Genomic DNA, 19,759 nt, shown 5'->3' with positions numbered 1-19,759 from the left:
TAACACTTTCCCAAGAAGCACCGTCTTTTGTTCTTTTCCACTCCCTCCAGCCCAATTGCCCATTACACGTATACTATTTGAAATAAATTCCAGATTTCAAATTAACTTTCAAATTAAACAGATTTCCACTTTAAAAATGAAACAAAAGCAATCTGTCCACACAAAATCACAACTTAATAATTCAGAGGAGAGTAAAAGACACTCATTGATCCAGTTCTCTAAGAATGTCTTGATGTAAGATAAAGAGTTACAGACAGTTGAATATCATAATTCCTCTTTTCTGGCAGAGTCCAAACACCCTTCTTTCCTTCTCACAACCAGAGAAAGATTTACCAGGCTTCCAGCTCTAAAAAAGTGGCGTGGGGGCTCTCAGATGTTGTCCAATTCCTGGCACTACCTTCCCTGTCGATATTCAGCCTCTATGGCCAGATCCAAGCTTTAAAGTTCCGATTTATCTTTTAACACACAAAGGAACTTTAGAAGCAAGCTCAAATTTCAGTCTCTCTTATCCATTCCAAAATGTTTTTTTAAGTTCCAGATTGTCGTTAATAAATAAAAAATGATGATGATGATGATGAAACCAAGTTCAGTCTTCTGTAAGTCACTGCAGCTGGGATGTATATCCCATGTATTTCCCCAGCAGAATTTTGAAGAAGTTTATTCCAAGTTCTCTCTGCTGCGTTCAGATTCACCAATGGCTGTAGTTCAAAATCAGATCCACAGTTAAAATCCAATAGTCCAACAGGGTCAGTAAAATAAATTAAAGAATGGGTTTTCGTTGCTTTTACTCCAACTTTTCCATCAACAGACAGTATCCATAAATCTCAAAGAAATTCTAATAGCCTTTTCACTTGCAAATTCCTTCTATGCAGTGTTAATTATCCAGAGAGTGGGGATGGACTTCTTTTTTACTCCTCCATCTTTCACCAAATTCATTTCAATTGAATCTTATATTAGGTGCTTTACCTTCCCATCGGCTTTGAAGATTATTTTTGGAAAATCTCTGCTTTGGCTTGAGCTGAGGCTTCGCTCCCGCGGAGATGCGTTTGCACCATGATTGCAGGCTCAATCTCTGCTTCTCCCCCACTTCCCACCAAGGGAGTTTTTGGAAATCGCAGGAGAGCCTTTTCGCAATCTGCTGGCCCCCTCGACATCCTGGGAACTCACCAAGGGCTTTGGGGGATGCACCTCGCCTTGGTGCTTCCCCCTGTCTCTCCGCAAGGCTCGTCTCCATCAGATGATTGGACCCCGCTCATTACTGCCATTGCAGAAACCGGAAGTCCATATATATATTTATCTGCTGAAATCTACGAGAGTTACACGAAGGCCTTCTAATACTGTAATTTCCAAGCCATTGTCAAATGGTGTTTTGCATCGAACGTATATAGAATCATATGTCAGAGTTTTTATTACGTCACAAATTGGTGTATTTGTGATACAAAATACCATCAGGGACTTGAGGAAATGTCAGGAACAGCCAGGAACCTGTACTTCACTAGTTTAGTCTTTAGGGAAGTGTTTGCTTTTTGGATTGATTCATGGGCTGCAGAATGCATAGGGCTAGTCAGGTCTGTGTACCTTTTAGCCCACAAAGCCAAACATAGCCCACTATCCATCTATGGGAGTCCATCAAAAAAGCAAATTTGAAAGGTATCTGGCAGGGCACAATATGTGACTGGCGGACTGAAGGTATTTTGTTAGGGAAAAACCTGCAAGCTTAAACTCTGCAAGTATGTGCTGGTGCAAACTCTTCATAGTGAGGTAGAGCCCTTCAGTCTCAAATGCTTCAAAGTGTTCTGGCTGTATCCAAGACCACAACAAAGTTGGTAGGAACCCCAAGGAAGTGTGAATTGGGAAGGGGAAACTTTTTTATGTCCTGCCCTGTTCAGCATTAAGGAAGGAAGTCCTCCTGGATTGACTCCTTTGAAATGAATGGAGCATGGCAGTGCTTTTGTGCAGCTCCCATGCAATTCAAGATGTCGTTGAATTACATATTAAGGTGCCTTCTTTGGTTAAGGGATGATGATGGTGATGATGACAATTTCAACTTACTATCTATCATTCTTCCTGGGTTCCCAAAGTGAGTTAGAGCAGTTAAACATACAAAAACAATGGAAAATTACAAAAATAGAGTTGGTCCTAAAAATAGACGCATCAGGTGTCAAAGGTCAGGATAAATAGGTTAACTGTGACTCATTTTGTTTCCTTTTTATACTAATGTGTCAGGAGCTGTCTTTAGGAGCTTTTTTTTTTTTACATTTTTACACTTCCAGTGCTTCTAATACATTATTACGCAGCCTTTCTTGCTTCATTCTAAGAGCATTGGAGATAGGTAGCTGATGAACTCTGAAGCCTGTTGAAATGCATTGTAGTCATTAATTTATCTACATGTGGGGCAGTTGCCTTGTTTAATGCTTTACAGTGGATGCCCGGGTTGTGAACGTGATCCGTGCGGGAGGCATGTTCGCAACCCACAGCGCTGCATCTGCGCAAGCGCGGGTTGCAATTCAACACTTCTGCGCATGCACAAGCGTGAAGTTTGGGGGGGAATTCGCTCACTGTTCCTATGAGCTGAAATAAAGAGCATGAAATTACGGTACTACTCGACTGAGTATATTTCAAGGACTGATATAAATGGAGCACATATCATGGACAAGCTGTTTTGCCAAGTTGACAAAAAAACACAGCCTTTCCTGATGCTCGCTGCCTCCTGTCTGTCCTTCGACTTTTATCTTTGTACTCCTTTAAAACAAGCACTGTGATGCTGTATTCCTCTGCCAAACACCCAGCAGCCTTGACGGAACTTACATTGAGTAAGAACATGTTCTGTCATAGGGACTTTTTGTTGGCCTCTGACCTATTTGTGTGAAAAGGCAGCTTGCATACCAGCATCCTAGAGGCAGGTTGGCCCTTCTGTTTTGAATATGCGAAAAGAAGCTAGTTACCCACTCTAGTAACCCTACCCCCTTCACCTTGCAAATAAAAAATATATTATTCGTGCAGAACTTACAATAGGATGCTTTGTAAACCAAAGTGTCCTTGTTCTTCATCAGCAGAGAGACAGCGAACTTCTCATTTCAAAGAAGAAACGACAGGCTGGGGAAAAAATTATGTATACTCTGGTGTCTGTGCCACACGGAAATGACATTGCCTCTCTTTTTGAACTGGATGCTACCACCCTTCAGCGAGCTGACTGCCTGGTTCCAAGGTAGTGTTGCATGTGTATATGTGGGCTTGCCAACTGAAAGGTCGGCAGTTCGAATCTGCGTGATGGGGTGAGCTCCTGTTGCTCTTTCCAGCTTCTGCCAACCTAGCAGTTTGAAAGCACACCAGTGCAAGTAGGTACGATAAATGGTGTTTCTGTGCACTCTGGCACCATCACTGTGTCCTGTTGCGCCAGAAGCAGTTTAGTCCTGCTGGCCACATGTTTGTCTGTGGACAAACATTGGCTCCCTTGGCCTGAAAAGGGAGTTGAGCGCTGCAACCGTGTGTGTGTGTGTGTGTGTGTGTGTGTGTGTACACCCAGTGCTTTTTTCTAGGGAAAAAGGTGTCAGAACTCATGATGAAGTGGGGAGGAGAAGAGAGCCTGTGCTGGTCTATAATAAGGGGGCATTGCAGCAACCCAAGATCCAGGGGGTTGTTTTAAGCTTGGAAGAAAGGTCAGGTAGTGCTTGGGAGAGAGGCAAAGTTTGCTTTCCATGTACCTGCTTAGCCGGTGTCTCCAGCCTCTCTCTCTCTCTCTGGGTGTGAGTGATTATGTGTGTGAAGACTGCAAAGCCGTATGACCCTGCAGAGCAATAGTGCTTCCTAAGGGAGCATGTTAGGCTAGCCTTCCTCCACCTTCTCCCTTTACTTGCCTCTTTGTGATGGAGGTAGCTGGCTAGGAAATCAGGGGAGGAAGAGGGGTAAGCTAGCGCTCCACATTTCCTTATTCCTTCCACTTGTTAACCAGAGCACAAAGCCTCCAACCACAGGTAGAGACCGGGGCTACACTTATTGTCAGCTGATTCCTTTCTAGTGGATTTGAAAACAACATTTGATGCTCCAATGATTTTAAATTTATTCCTAGAGAGTTGTTGTTTTACTTTGTTTAGAAATTCTTATGTGCGACTGAGGCACCTGTGCACCAACACATGGGTCACCAGTACCAGTATCCCAATAGACAAAGACGAAGAAAGGCCTGTGATGTTAAAGGTAAATACCGACAGCAGTCAACATAACTTAAGCAAAGAAAGCTACTTTCTCATATTAAATTTTGGTTGTTCTTCCCCTGCCAATATTGCAGATTGGGACCTGCCAAACGAAAGAAGACAAGGAAGCATTTGCGATTGTGTCTGTTCCTCTGTCTGAGGTTAGAGATTTGGATTTTGCTAATGATGCAAACAAGGTTTTAGCATCCACAGTTAAAAAGTTGGAGAATGGCTCCGTAACTCAAAATGAAAGGAGGTCAGTGATATTTCCTTACCTTTTGACTCCCTCCCTGACCTAATGCTTACAAAGGCTTACAGCTAATACAGGCTTTCACAAGAGACTACTAAACCAGCTGTTGGAAATAAATACAGTAACTGATCTGTTCAGCATTATTATGCTACAGCAGCTATGAGGCATCTGTGGCCCTCCAAGTGTTTCTTGGAGTCATAGGATCACAGAATTATAGAGTTGGAAGGGACACCAAGGATGATCTAGTCCAACCCCTGCACTACAGGGATCCTGCTTGGATCAAGTCCCTGAATGGGCTTGGAGCACCAACCTTCTGGTTAACAGCATGATTCATTAACCCATTGCAGCATAGGAGAAAGCCATTACCTCCAGACCACATGGCCCAATGGGCAGGAACAAGAAGAATTGCAGCCCAACAATACATGGAGGGCCACAGATTCCCCATCCCTGTGCTCTTTATGCTTTCAAAAACGTGTATGTATTGAACACAAGTGTATCAACCCCTAGCCCCACTCTCAGGCTCAACAGACCTCTGTGTATTGGCTTCCTTATGTACATACAATGTGTCAATTATGTATTCTCTTGGCTTCTGATAGTGCAAGAGTTGTGGAAAATTGTGTTTTTCTTAGGTGTAAAGGTCTGCAGATTTCTGGAGTCAGAGAATTGTATGTAACGCTGCAACAGTGGGGTTCTGCTGAACAAGGGGACTTCCCTTTCCTTGCATGTCCCCCAGATCTGCTCCAGAGGGCCTCTCAAACCTTGGAGTTGATCTTGAGGGTGTGTGGCTGGTGAGGTAGGGCTTGAGGGGATAGGAGAGGAAGCGGTAAATCTGCTATGTGGTGAACCAGCATGGTAGAGACAACCCTAGATATCTTTGTCAGTAATAATTATAACAACCAAGGAAAATGCCTGTCACAAGGGGGATGTTTGTGGAGGTTATGGTTATGTGAAAGCTATCATTATTCATTATTATCTATATTATCTATATCTTTATCCTTTTATATATATTTTCAGTGAGGCAGGTGTCTTGTCATCTGGGCAGCCCAGGACCTCTAGACACACTTCCCAAGCTTGTGCCCCAGGGAGGTCACTGCTAACACAACGGTTTGACTTCATCCCCAGAGGCACACTCCATTGTGTTTTGAGACAGATGGATGCCAACAAGCTATACCTATTGAGTTGTCTTGTGCTTCTGTAGCCCAAACTTCACTACTGTGGGGCAAGAGAAAAGTATGAGCAGATCCCAAGTACAGTACAAAAAACTGCAGGGGGCAAAAAACTGGAACTGTGTGTGAGTAACCCTCAAAACAGCTCCATAATAATTGAACGGCATGGAAACTTGAAATGGGTGGGAGTCAGGAATAGAATAGTGTGTCTAGAACAAGATGATTGGGAAAGCACACATACACCCACTAGAAAGAACTACCGTGTTTCTCATAATATAAGACACGTCTTATATTAATTTTTACTCAAGAAAATAAGCCTGTGGCTTATTTTCGGGGGTGTCTTATTTTTTAAAAAATTGCCTCCTCTTCCTGCTGCGGCTCGGCACCCGGAACTGGCTGTTGCGCACTTTGTTGGTGCTTCAGCAGGGCACGCTGCTGGGTCCTGCCGGGTTGGGGCTCCAAGCTGTGCGCGCTGCAGCTCTTGCTGCGTCCCGCCGCCGGCTTGGAGCTCTAGCCGGCAAAGGGTGGGCTCCCCGCCGTGTAGTGCTGCTCCCATCCGGAGGAGGCTGCCATGGGTGCCGAGGCCCCACCTCCTCTTCCTCCTCCTTCCCCGCGTCCTTGTCTCGGCTCTGGCTGAGCTGGAAGAGACGGCGGGAGAGCAGCACAGCGCGAGCTCAGCGCACGCCAGGGAAGGAGGAGCCAGGCCGGGTGGAGCTGCTGCGCTGCAGTACACGAGGAGCCGGAACACGCACCGCTTCCTCCTGCTTCCCAGCTCCCACCAGCGTATCCTCTGCCCCGCCACAGCCGCCCGGCCTGCCTGTCTGCCCGCCCTCCGGCTTCCCCACGCCAGAGGCTCCTCCTCGCCCTCCGGCTCCCTCTCGCGCTCCCGGCTGCCTCCTTGTCTGGGTCCCTGCTTGCAGCTGCCGCCGCCGCTGCCGTCTTCCTCTTCCTGTCTCTCGCCTGGGCATGTCGTCCCATTTTCCCTCTCGGAAGGTTCTTGCTGTCGGCCGCTGCCTGCTCCTTCCTCGCTTCCCGGAACCGCCCTCTCAGACCTTTGCCGGGTCCCGCTGGGTCGGGACTTGGCATGGCGTGCCCTGCCATACCAGCATGTCTTATTTTCGGGGTACGCCTTATATTTCGCCAGGTCTTGAAAATCCTGCCATGCCTTATTTTGTAGGGATGTCTTAAAATATGAGAAACACGGTATTTCATTGTCTTGATAGGTCACTTCTTCCATTATACAGAGAAGCTGTTTGCCGTTGTCATTGAGGACTTAAGAGAAAGTTGCCCATAGATACCAATGAAGAAATGAAAGAACTTGATGTTACTGAGCCCCACTCCCACTCCCACCCCCACATCCAGAAACCAATGGGGAAAACAGAGATAAAATATGTATCAAAACATCCCAATGTGGACTGAACATGATGCAAGGGTGCAGAATGATGACTGACTGCGGGGAGTTTGGGGTGGTGGGAAAGGAAAGAGTGGTTGAAACCTGAACAGAATCTCTCCACGCTGTAACATTTTGTTACAGAGCTACACTTGTTCACTGTATTTTACTTCTTCAAACAACATAGGTTTGTAACCAAGCTGTTGGAAGATCTCATTTTCTTTGTTGCTGATGTGCACAATAATGGCCAGGAAGTGTTGGATGTGATGGTCATTAAGCCCAACCGAGAGAGGCAAAAATTAATGAGGGAACAAAATATATTGGCACAGGTATGTAATTGATAGAAATATTTAATATGGAGCATATTCTTCAAAGATACAGTGGCTTTGTTTGCATATCGCTTCAAGGCAGGGGTGGGCAAACTGGCCCCTTTAGTCAGTGTTTCCCAGACATTTAAATCCCAGTGTCCCTTTTTAGGTAATATAAAAATCCCTTCAAACCTGCCTCTCCTAATTATTTTCTTTGCATTTTCAAAATGATTGAAATATTTTAATTATAAATAATATTTTGGGGCTTAATAAAAAAATCAATCAAAGTACTTATAACTTTAAAAAACCACAGTTATTCAAATTTTCAAAAAAATCTGCACAAAATTATGAATTTCAAAAAATGCTTTTATTATTAATAATATCAACATTGATTCTGCATGTTTGTCACAAGCTATTGGATTCTGGGCACCATGGAAGGCAGAAGACATCTTGCTTCTCTTTCAGCTTCAGCCTGCTGCACGGTTTTGTTTCAATAGCTAAAAGAACAGAAAGGCATGTGTATGAAAATGTCACAATGATGCGCAGAGCCTGCTCTTCTGTTTTGGGATATACAGGGAGATAGTTCAACCAATTTTTTTCTGAAGGGAATTGTTTGAAATCATCTTTGGCAACTGAATCACACTTGTGTTCCAAAAAGTCCTTCTGGAGATGCTCTGACAAGGACTGAACATAAGTGATAAAATCGTTTTCACAGTGTGTTCTGCAATCAGCAGAATGGTCAGCTCAGTTTCCTTTTCCAGAATATTTTTTATTGTCTGCATAATCAAGTTGCCAAGCAGTGAAGCTTTTTCAGAGGGTTTCTAGGTGGTCTGTTTCAGACTCAATGCAGGCATAAGATTGGTCTGGTCTGTAATCTGCAAAGCCTGAGGATGAGTTCGGTGAGCAAAGCCAGCAGGGAGTAATAAATTGGTAGCATTCTCTGGATTGGCTCACTAACTAGATCACTTATGCCTTTCATACTCAACTGAAGTTCTCTCTCCAGCTCTCGTGTTTGTGGGGGAAATGGTGAATGCAGTGCTCATTCAAGAAAGCAAGAGTAAAAACACATAGTTTTCATTGGTGAAATATTTGGCAAGCGTTGTGATCAAAAGTAAATGCAGGCCTTGATTGTCTGTCCCAAAAGAAGGTGTTTTAATATGGTTTGGGTAATTTACATACAGACACTGAGCTCATCTAATTTATATGCATACCATCCCTGATATTATCTGTCATTTAAGTGCTTAATAAACACATGCAGCAAACACATCCAGTTTTCTGTCCATTTTTCCAACTGCACAATTCCATCTCCACATAGCACACTGAAAAAAACCTCAGGCTTAAATTGAGGATAATTTAATATGTAATAGCAGTAGTGTATGGTATGTTCAAAGTTCTAAAAATTAGTGGAAATGAGCAGTATAAATAAACATGTGAGTGCATGATGAACTGCTGCGCTCTGTATATTGCATGTCACGTTGAACTTCTTTGCACTCATGATGACATGCAGATCATGCAACAAGCTGCACGTGATCTTCTCATCCTCTGAACATAACATTTCATACTTTAATATTTTCATATTGTTAATCTTTTGGTTAGATCACATCTTTTTTTAATGGAAACACACACACACACCCTGAAATGTTCAGATGCCCCCTTGTTGAGAAGTCAGTGTTCTAGATATTTCTGGACTCCATCTTCCATCAGTCCCAGCCAGCATTGCCAATGGCCAGGGATGATGGGAGTTGTAGTCCAGCAACATTTGCAGGGCCACGGGTTCCTCAGCTCACTGCAAATCACTGTTACTTTTAAACCATAGTTAAGTTTATCAGGCAGCATGCTGGTGCACAGGGTGAAAATCGTGACCACTTTCCTCCTGTCTTGCTCTTGTAGGTGACCTGTTGGAGGATGAAGTGAACTCATAGTGAAAATTACATATAGAATGCCATGCAATTTTCATTGCTGAATTGATTCAGCCTCAGTGGTGGGGCACATTTTATTTTCCCCTTGGCTCAAAATGCTTATTTAATATATTGTTCACTGGATTCACCAAAATACCCTGTTTTTCTCTCCCCACCATTAGTCATCACTTTGTTTTTGTATTTATGTGTCTCTATGTGTATATGAGCAGATATTTGGGATCTTGAAAGCTCCATTTAAAGACAAAGCGGGAGAAGGAGCCATACTGAGACTTGAAGATCTGGGCGACCAGAGATATGCCCCATACAAATACATGCTGAGACTTTGTTACAGAATCCTCCGGCATTCCCAGCAGGACTACAGGAAAAACCAGGTTTTTCTCTTGCCTTCTCATGTGGCTACATGATTGTATACAGTGGACTCCTTGGTTGTGTTTACAGATTCATTGAATCCAGTGGGATGACTGCTGCAGGAGAGTGAGGCCAACTTGATTTTATGGAACCAACATTTCACTTTCAGTGTGACTGTGGATTGTTAATTCCATTACTTTAACCAAGTGCAGTATAGTAGCATGAGGTGCTGCTGAGTTGGAATCTCTATGCTATGATTGACTCCACCTGGAGTTAAACAGATGAAGGTGGGATTAATTTGCTGCTGTCAACGACTGTGTTCCCAGGACATCCCCCTTAACCCATCTTGTTTGATGAACTGACTTGCTTTCTGATATATATTTTTATTTTAAAAAATGGGTCCCATTTATTGGTTGATTTGTTGACTGTGTAGAATTTTTGAACTGATATGGTTGACTTCTTATTGCTTTTATTGTTTTGCTGGTTTCTTTCCATGAGGGCTCCAGGGAGCTATGCATGGCATGATAGAAATCTTTAAATAAATAAAAGTAAAGAAAGAAGCAGAGTGAGGAGGTGATCTGACAACAACAACAACAACAACAACAATTTGTTATTTATACCCCGCCCATCTGGCTGGGTTTCCCCAGCCACTCTGGGCGGCTCCCAACAGAAAAATGAAATAAAATAATCTATTAAACATTTAAAGCCTCCCTAAACAGGGCTGCCTTCAGATGTCTTCTAAAAATCTGGTAGCTGTTTTTCTCTTTGACATCTGATGGGAGGGCGTTCCACAGAGCGGGCGCCACTACCGAGAAGGCCCTCTGCCTGGTTCCCTGCAACCTGGCTTCTTGCAACGAGGGAACCGCCAGAAGGCCCTCGGTCCTATGAGTCTATGGCGCCTCTGTAATACCTTGCCAGTCCAATGGCACCAGGAGTGCACCAGGTGGAAGGCCACTGAATGCAAGAGAGGTGCCCTTTGTCAGGCCAGAAGGGTGGACCTTCAAGAGACTCTAGTTCTCCACAAAGAGGTGAAGCCTAGCAGAAGTGGAGGTAGAAGCTCAAAAGCAGGCATCCCCAAACTTCGACCCTCCAGATGTTTTGGACTACAATTCCTGTTAGCTAGGGATCATGGGAGTTGTAGGCCAAAACATCTGGAGGGCCGCAGTTTGGGGATGCCTGCTCAAAAGGCATCAAAAGGCTTTGCTCCATGGGCTCTTCCGTGGGACCACAACAGCACATCAGCCAACATGGGCATCAGCCATGCTTGTTGGGATTGATGGGGGTTGTAGTCCAAAGCATCTGAAGGGCACCAAGTTGGAGACAGCTGTTACAGACCAACATTCTTGGTGGCTGCCTCAGTTGTGGAGCAACCCTTCTCTCAGAGCTCTGTGAAAGTCCAAACCTGAATCCAACTCCAGAAGAGCCAAACTTTCCTCTTGGGGTATCTTTAATATAATTAGACATGGAAAAGATTTGATTGATTTGGGTTATTTGTTGTTGTTTACCTGTGTTTTAATGATTTTAATGGCTTCTCTGCCTTGAGAAGGGTCAAGATAGAAACTCAACTAAAACAGCTAAACCCAGGAGATATGGAGTATGCTTCTAGTGACCTAAAGAAAGGAACCATGGTCTCTCATCTACTTGCCTATCAAACTAAATATTGCTGGTCAAAAATGGGGTGTGGGTCATGTGTGGAAACTTCCATCTTTCAAGCTGGTGACAGACTACCCTGGGATTTTCTTCCAGGAATACATTGCTAAGAACTTCTGCGTCATGCAGTCTCAGATCGGCTATGATATATTGGCAGAAGACACAATCACAGCTTTGTTGCACAACAACAGGAAGCTACTAGAGAAACATATCACAGCTAAAGAAATAGAGACGTTTGTAAATTTACTTAGGAGGAATCGAGAGCCAAGGTTTGAATTAGCCCACACCATTTCTTTGCTTTCTTTTAAAAAATTGTACCCTGATAATCTTTTTATCTGTGTATCTGTGACCATGAACCTGTGATCATGAACAAATGATAGATTACATAGACTTTGCACTATATGTAATATAAATTTGCATTCAGTATTTTACGGATAGGGTACTTTTGATAATCATTGTGTTGTTTCTTTTCAATAAATTCCTACAGTGTGACCCATCCCATTTTCTTGTTAATCTCCCCCTCACCTCAAGGTTCTTGGACTATCTGTCAGACTTGTGTGTTTCTAACACAACTGCAATCCCAGTCACTCAGGAACTTATTTGCAAATATATGCTGAGCCCAGGAAATGCTGATATTCTCATTCAGACCAAGTAAGTTAATTGACCTCTGTTTAATTATTTCACATTGTCTCACACAGTTTTAAGTAGATCATTAGTACCATAGGTATAGTGTAAACTGTTTGTTTTAAGGTTGGTCTCAGTGCAAATGGACAACCCCTTGGATTGCTCCACCCTCTCTGATGATCTAGACGAGGAAGAGGTTTGGCTGTACTGGATTGATAGCAACAAGGAACCTCATGGCAAAGCAATCAGGCATCTTGCCCAAGAAGCTAAGGAGGGCACCAAAGCTGATTTAGAAGTCCTCACTTATTACAGGTAAAGCAGCTTTCCAAAAAGGTGAATTATTCGTCCCACAGGACACAAGTTAATCCTTTCTGTTCCTTCTGTGTTCTCTGGATTCAGTGTCCTCAGAGTTCATTGCCTGAATTCAAGCACCTAACAGGCCACAACACACACTCCACAAATTTTGGAGTCCTGAGCTAAGCATTAATTTGGTACTTACTTAGGTAAGAATTTTCCCTTTGAGAAAAAATATACTGAACACACACCCATCTCCAGCATGGTTCCACCAGAAAGTGGGATAAACTTTGGAAAACAATGTCTGAACAAAGCTGTGTTTATAAGGTTCTGCAATGGTGTTTTGTACAATGTAATCCAAGGCTGAAAGCATACCCATTGCTGGGTATGGACTAAATTAGTATTTTGGGTAAAGACTACTATTGATCTGTGAAAGAAACTTCACTGGGGGTCAGATGAATGGCATGGGAACACCCACTCGCATTGTTGAAGCTACAAGAATGTGGATCTGATCAGTGCATGGCTAGGAGACTATAAAGAGCCCCGTGTAAGATACTCTGCTAATAGAAGAATGTAAAGTTATACCAACATCAAATTAAATCAAACTTGGTGTTGCTTCATTTCCTGGAGGGGAAATAAAATCTGAACAAGCCCTGAGTTGTTTAATGCACAATCTTCAGTTCATTGATAGGTCTTCATTTAAGCTAAAGTTGTTTCATTGAATTAAATTAAGACTGCAATTGTTGGCACATATACCAGGAAGAAAACCCTCCCCCAACACACACACACACACACATTGTAGCAGGCTTCTGAGTAAAGTGCATAAGATTGATTGTACTGCAAGTCAGCTGATTGATTTGGAATCCACAAATCAGCTTGTGTCCTTATCATTTTCTTTAGGCATGGCTTTTGGCAAAACTGCTATTAAATGCAAGAATTTCAACGCAGTTGAGGGATTTATTCGGAGTAGTGCTATGTACGCCATGTAGGGCTGGGCGATGTCAGCATTTCAACCTCGTGATGTATCACCAGCCAAACACTGCAATATGAAATGGAGGGGATGCAACACACACAACAACTTAGGAGAGGGGAAGGATGAGGCCTGCCTCCCTGCTTTGCATCACTCACTAGCCTCCATTCCCATCGGGGCAGCTAATTTCCTGAGGAGCTGGTTTCTCTGCCTCCTTCACCACACGCCTGATTCTCCCTGTTCCTTCCTTCACCCCCACCCCAATTTTAAGGCTCCTTCACCACATGCCCGGTTCTCCCTGCTCTTTCCTTCACACAAACACACTGATTTCAAGCCTCCTTCACCATATGACAGATTCTCCCTGCTCCTTCACACACACACACACACACACACACACACACACACACACACAATTTCCCCTGCTCCTTCCCTCACACATACACCAATGCCAAGCCTCCTTCACCCTACACCCAATTCTCACTGCTTCTTCCTTTACACACACATGCACACACCGATTTCAAGCCTCCTTCACCTCGTGCCCAGTTGTCCCCGTTTCTCCCCACCCCCACCCCAATCTCAGGCCCAGCTGGTGCCACTTGTTCCTGCTGCTGGGTGCTGGAGGCGGAGGACTCAGGAGCAGTGGCGGTTTCACTCCTGGTATACCACCGGGTGAAGCTGCCATCGTGCTGTGGCCCTCATGGCAGTCCTGGGTGATGTATTGATACATTGCCCAGGCCTAACACCATGTAATGTGGATCTTATTTTATAACTGAGCAAGAGTCTAACAGCCATAGTCCAGTAATGTGTTGGTTGAGTTTATGTAACGTTTCTCAGACATTTAGACTGGTACCTTAGCAACCAGGTTATTGAGTAACAAACACAGAAATGGAAATGACATTATTTTATTACCTTTTCTAAGGTACCAGTTGAACCTCTTTGCAAGAATGTGTCTGGATCGCCAGTATTTGGCTATAAACCAGATTTCCACGCAGCTGTCGGTGGATCTGATCCTGCGCTGCATGTCGGATGAGAGCCTGCCTTACGACCTGCGAGCCTCCTTCTGCCGTCTCCTGCTGCATATGCATGTGGATAGAGATCCCCAGGAGATAGTGGTGCCTGTGAAGTATGCCAGGCTGTGGACCGAAATCCCTACCAAGATCACTATCCACGAGTGAGTTCCCTGTTGCAACAAACAAAATGGAACATTCACTGATTAGTGGCAGATTCATTTGTAGGAGTAGTCATAATAAAAATAAACAAATAAATAAGGCATAATGGACACAGTTCTACTTGATTTTAAGAGATGATTTGACAAATTCATGTAGGATAGGCTACCTGATTTGATAGCTAAATGGGACCTCCATGTTCAGAGGCAGTATACAGTCTTCTGAAGACAAATAAGACAAGGCCATTGCCTGCTTCTGAGCATACCAGAAGTGGCTTGCTTCTGTGGGGTGGGGCCATAGTGCTAGCTTCCTGGCAGTGCCTCTTACTGGAAGGGAGAGGAACAAGGGGGCAGGGTACAAGTGCATTGTCTAGAGCAGTGGATTAGCTCCACCGGTGTGCCCAAACTTGCCCCTCCCCATCTTGGCAGGAAGCTAATCTTGCAACTCTGCCCCACTGGGTGAGATACTTCTGCGGCACACAAGAACCTTGGCAGGCTACTCTGGTTTACATTATGGGTCTAAATGGATCCTGGTTCTGATGCAGCAGGGTTCTTCTTACATTCTTATGAAGCAATTATTATTATTATAGCTATTTACTTTATATCCCACTGTTTTCCCAGACCAGAACTTAAAAGGCAGTATACTGTTAGGGTGCCAGCAAGTAGGCACACTGAAGAGCAGCAGACAGGGTCGGATAAGCCAAGGTCAACAGTCTGGTCAGAGCCAGTTGAAGTCAGACAGTTACGTGGGAGTCAAGAGTAGCCAAGGTCAGTTAAAGCCAGAAGTCCAAAAGCCGGGGTCAGGGAAGCCAGAAGTCTTACGTGGAGTCAAGAGTAGCCAAAGTCAGTTCAAGGCAGAAATCCAAAAGCCGGGGTCAGGAAAGCCAGATCAGGATCACAGGAACCAAGGACAAGATGAGCGAGGCAACTAGGCACTTCAGAACGACGTTGCAGACGCTGAGGAGTGGCCAGCCGGCCTCTCTCTTAAGTAGCAGGTTCCCTCTCCCGCTTTTTATGAGCTGCAGCTGTTTCTAATTGCAGCCGGCGTTTTTCAGCTCTGCGTTCCTTTGCAGAGAAGGGAGGGGGGAAGGGGTCATCTGATAACCTGCCTGACTGGGGCCTGGTTCTGGATCGACTTGTTGCTGCAGTTCTGACCTTCCCTCCTCCCTGTCAGATTGCTCTTCTTCCGAGGAGTGCCTCCACCAGTCTTCCCCAGGTGTGAATTCCTCAGATTCCTCTGAGGGGGCTTGTCAGGGGGAGCTAGCCACCACTCCTCCTCGTCTGTCTCAACCCTGACATACACAATATTTCTTATTATCTCTGAGAATAAAAACCTGATAATTTTCATGCAGCATGAAAGTGAAAAGGTTTCTGTCCTGGGTGGGTAACAGAGTATAACATTTTAGTATTGACTTTTTTTTACCATGAAGATCCATAACAAGGGAAGGAGAAGAAGAAGAAGATCACCATCGTAATCATCCAGTGACTACCTCATCCTGAATGAAAGCTCTTTAAATTCACCTGCCACTCACAAAACTACCAATACCACCCTTTTTGTGGGGCATAGTTAACCCTAGGAAGAAGCTATGTGGCATAGCCTTCTGCATTGCAACTGCTTCAAATTAGCATTCACGTGCCTTAGAGTACCGTTGCTGACAAGCCTCAGGTTTTGCATTAAATGACTAACGCTCTGCAGTGAGTTGCTGCCTGGGGTTCCACACTGTGTGTGCACATAAAACAGCAACAAATGGGCATGGCTAATACAAGTTTATAAATGCATGCATTACGTTGGTGTCCAGAAGAGGCTACGGGTTCCTGCTGTGTGTAGATATAAGCTTGGATTCTATATGTGAACCAAAAGAGCTTCCATTCATAGAAGGAGACGGGCTCATGAAAGAGGTCCTTATTTTGAGGTAGAGGTTTCTGTTGTTGTTTTCGACGAGCCTTGCTTATTTATATATCTTCAGGATGGACCTTTTGAGTTTGTGTAGTAGATTTCTAGAGTATATCATCAGCTGCTTAACGGGATGTACAGTCCAGCTTAATTTTTGTTTTATTTATTATTTACCCCACCTTTTAATATAGACTCTGGATGTTTTTCAATAAAAACAAATTAATTATTAAATTAAAAGCAGTATAAAATTTACAAATAGTAATAATTAATGGTGAGGTCTACGCTGATTCTCATGATTCCAACTCCTCTTTAACTTCCTTGGGGATTTGTGAGAAGCTCTTGGGAGATGTCAACAACCTATCAAACATTTGTGCTTGTGAGGCACCAAAAAATATTTATTAAACCTTTACTCCCACTTATTCAGCTTTTGCTCATGGTCTTGCTTTGTAGGTACGACTCTTTCACAGATTCCTCACGAAATGACATGAAGAGGAAATTTGCTTTGACAATGGAATTTGTAGAGGAGTACTTGAAAGAAGTTGTGAACCAGCCTTTTCCTTTTGGAGACAAACAGAAGAACAAGCTAACTTTTGAGGTATTTTTCTGTTATCCTTGCCAGTACTGAGTACTTTTCAACTTTTTTTAAAAAAGAGAGAGCAAAGGGAAGCAGTGGCAGAAGATCAGCTGATTTGCCATCATTCTCTGCCCCCTCCCTCACCATTGCACATGCAGTTTCCCACTTGAGGTCTTGCTGATTCTGAATTTACCAAACCGAGTATGGGGTGGGGAAGGTTATTAAGAATACCCAACAACAGCCAGAGGGTGGGTTCAGTACAATTTTAATGGATAGCACAGTTGATCCTGTTAAGGCCCTATGGAATGGCGAGACTTGTAGGGCCATTGATATAATTGCTCCAGCACTGTGGGGTCCATTTTGCTGCTTGGTACAGCTAAGAGTTGCAGTCAGTGAGGTGGCCTGGGAGAGGGTTGGTGCATAAGTGGCGCAAAACGTACTTAGGAGTCAACCGAGCATATGCTCAGGCTCATAACTGGGCCTATCATGTGGCGGTGAGAGATCCTACTTTACTGCCTCCATTGCATCCTCTGGGAGTTGTCCAACAGAGCTGTTCTGTGTGGCTGTAGGTTGGTTAATCTTGATGAAGGGGCAGACCTCTGGAGTACATAGTAACTAGCTGTCACTGACTAAACACTCTGAGGATAAAGTTGCTGCTATTGTGACTAGTGTTGCCACTAGCTCCTTAAAAAACAAGATTGTCCCATTTTTGAGCAGCAGTGTTCCCTGTCTCATTTGTGATGCCTTTTGTCCCATTTTCAAAGTCATGAAAAAATAAAATTGGCATTAATGTTTACTCCTTTGTGCACTCACCCCAACTTGCTTGTCTCACACAGGCCAGCTTGCTAGGCACCTTGGAGGTTTAGCCTGCCCTCCCAAGCTGGCTGGTTGAAACTCCACTCTAGCCAATAGAGCTTGCCAGTCAGCAGGCTCTTCTGGGTTGGGTTTCCAATGGCTCTAAGACAATGTTTCCCAAACTTGACTACAATTCCCATCATCCCTGAGCACTGGTCTTACTAGCTAGGGGTGATGGGAATTGTAATCCAAAGACAGCTAGGGACCCAAGAAACATTGCCTAAGAGGACGAGTAAAACATTTCCTGGAGCAGCAACCTCAGCCACTTCAAAACTAATAATTTGTTGCTATCTCTTCCCCGCTTTCTTATTTTTTTTCTTTTTTGGCTGGGTTTCTACATTTATCTTCCTTCTGATAGGCAGAAATTCAGCAGGTGGGGAGGATTTCCTTTCAATATTGTTGGAATGTTTGTAGTTACTGATAGCTTCCATTTGATAAATGTAATGGATTGCTTTGAAGTCATTTCTGCATCAGGTAAAGTAATTTTAACCCCCAATCCCCCCCAATTTGTCCTTTATTTTGCATGACCTGTCTTGTATTTTGCCCAACCAAAGGTGGCAACCCTAATTATGACAGTACCAGCTGAGGTGGCCTGAGGATGTGGACAGGATACTTGCAGTGATGCTCATTAGATCCTTGTCCATACTGGCTTGTTAAACCTAGCTGGGGTGGGGAGACCAAATGGGTCACGGGTCTGGTAAACACCTCCTTGTGCATTGGGGGGTCTGCTGCCCTTAAAGAGGCAGTGGTGTGTCCACCTCTCAAAAAATCCATCCTAGACTCAACAAAGTATAACAACTATAGACCAATTAACACCCCTTTCTTGGTAAAGGTGGTGGAGAAGGTTATTCCTGGAAGAGACTGATTATTTTAGATGCACTACAATCTGGGTTCAAACCTGGTTTTGGAACTGAATTGGCCTTAGTTGCCCTGATGAATGATCTTCATCATGAGAGGGACAGAGTGAGTGTGACCCTGTTACTTCTGCTTGATTGCTCAGTGGCTTTTGATACCATTGACCATGGTATCCTTCTGGACCGACTTAGTGATATGGGCATCAGAGGCACTGTATTACAATGGTTCTGATTTTATCATCAAGGTTGTATCCAGAAAGTATCACTGAGTCAGTGTTTCTCAGCCTGTTGACACTTGTGCCATTGGGTTCTCCAGGGCACTATTATCTCCCCAGTGTTATTTAATACCTGTATGAATATGTTGTGTGTGATCTTTGGGAAGTTTGGGGAGTTTGGTTCAGTAGGAATCACAATCATGGGAAAGGCTGCTGACCTGACCAGTTGTGCAGAAAACCATCATTGAGACCTCCATAAGGAGGGAAAGCCTCAAAAGGTAATTGCAAAAGAACTTGGATGTTCCCAATGTGTTGTATCAAAGCACATTAATGGAAAGTTAGGTGGAAGCAGACTGAGAGACCATTTAGAATCATAGAGTTGGAAGAGACCACAAGGGCCATCCAGTCCAACCCCCTGCCAAGCAGGAAACACCACCAAAGCATTCTTGACATATGCCTGTCAAGCCTCTGCTTAAAGACCTCCAAAGAAGGAGACTCCACCACACTCCTTGGTAGCAAATTCCACTGCCGAACAGCTCTTACTGTCAGGAAGTTCTTCCTAATGTTTAGGTGGAATCTTCTTTCTTGTAGTTTGAATCCATTGCTCCATGTCCGCTTCTCTGGAGCAGTAGAAAACAACTTTCACCCTCTTCTATATATATATCATCCTCTTCCTTTTATATATTTGAACATGGCTATCATATCACCCCTTAACCTTCTCTTCTCCAGGCTAAACATACCCGGCTCCCTAAGCTGTTCCTCATAAGGCATTGTTTCCAGGCCTTTGACCATTTTGGTTGCCCTCCTCTGGACACGTTCCAGCTTGTCAGTATCCTTTTTGAACTGTGGCGCCCAGAACTGGACACAGTACTCCAGGTGAGGTCTGACCAGAGCAGAATACAGTGGTACTATTACTTCCCTTGATCTAGATGCCATACTCCTATTGATGCAGCCCAGAATTACATTGGCTTTTTTAGCTGCTGCATCACACTGTTGACTCATGTCAAGTTTGTGGTCTACCAAGAATCCTAGATCCTTTTCACATGTACTGCTCTCAAGCCAGGTGTCTCCCATCCTGTATTTGTGCCTTTCA

At 44.1% G+C, this 19,759-nt stretch overlaps 1 protein-coding gene across 9 annotated transcripts in view; it reads left to right on the top strand.

Annotated features, from left to right (window-relative positions):
- ITPR2 (inositol 1,4,5-trisphosphate receptor type 2) overlaps positions 1-19,759 on the top strand; it is a 264,276-nt gene that overhangs the window by 84,646 nt on the left and 159,871 nt on the right. For 8 of the 9 annotated variants that reach the window (XM_035127538.3, XM_088652318.1, XM_035127536.3 and 5 more), the window contains 10 exons: positions 3,054-3,208; positions 4,095-4,194; positions 4,286-4,446; positions 7,184-7,325; positions 9,433-9,594; positions 11,318-11,490; positions 11,753-11,872; positions 11,972-12,157; positions 14,029-14,280; positions 16,619-16,763. In XM_035127538.3, coding sequence (XP_034983429.1) covers positions 3,054-3,208; positions 4,095-4,194; positions 4,286-4,446; positions 7,184-7,325; positions 9,433-9,594; positions 11,318-11,490; positions 11,753-11,872; positions 11,972-12,157; positions 14,029-14,280; positions 16,619-16,763 — 1,596 coding nt within the window. The remainder of the gene's footprint in view (positions 1-3,053; positions 3,209-4,094; positions 4,195-4,285; positions 4,447-7,183; positions 7,326-9,432; positions 9,595-11,317; positions 11,491-11,752; positions 11,873-11,971; positions 12,158-14,028; positions 14,281-16,618; positions 16,764-19,759) is intronic. The other variant, XM_035127537.3, reaches the window with a different exon arrangement.

This window comes from Zootoca vivipara, chromosome 9, assembly GCF_965207765.1.
Source record: "Zootoca vivipara chromosome 9, rZooViv2.hap1.1, whole genome shotgun sequence".
NCBI lineage: Eukaryota > Metazoa > Chordata > Lepidosauria > Squamata > Lacertidae > Zootoca > Zootoca vivipara.
Note: the sequence above shows the minus strand (reverse complement) of the source record. Positions and strands in the feature narration are given on the sequence as shown.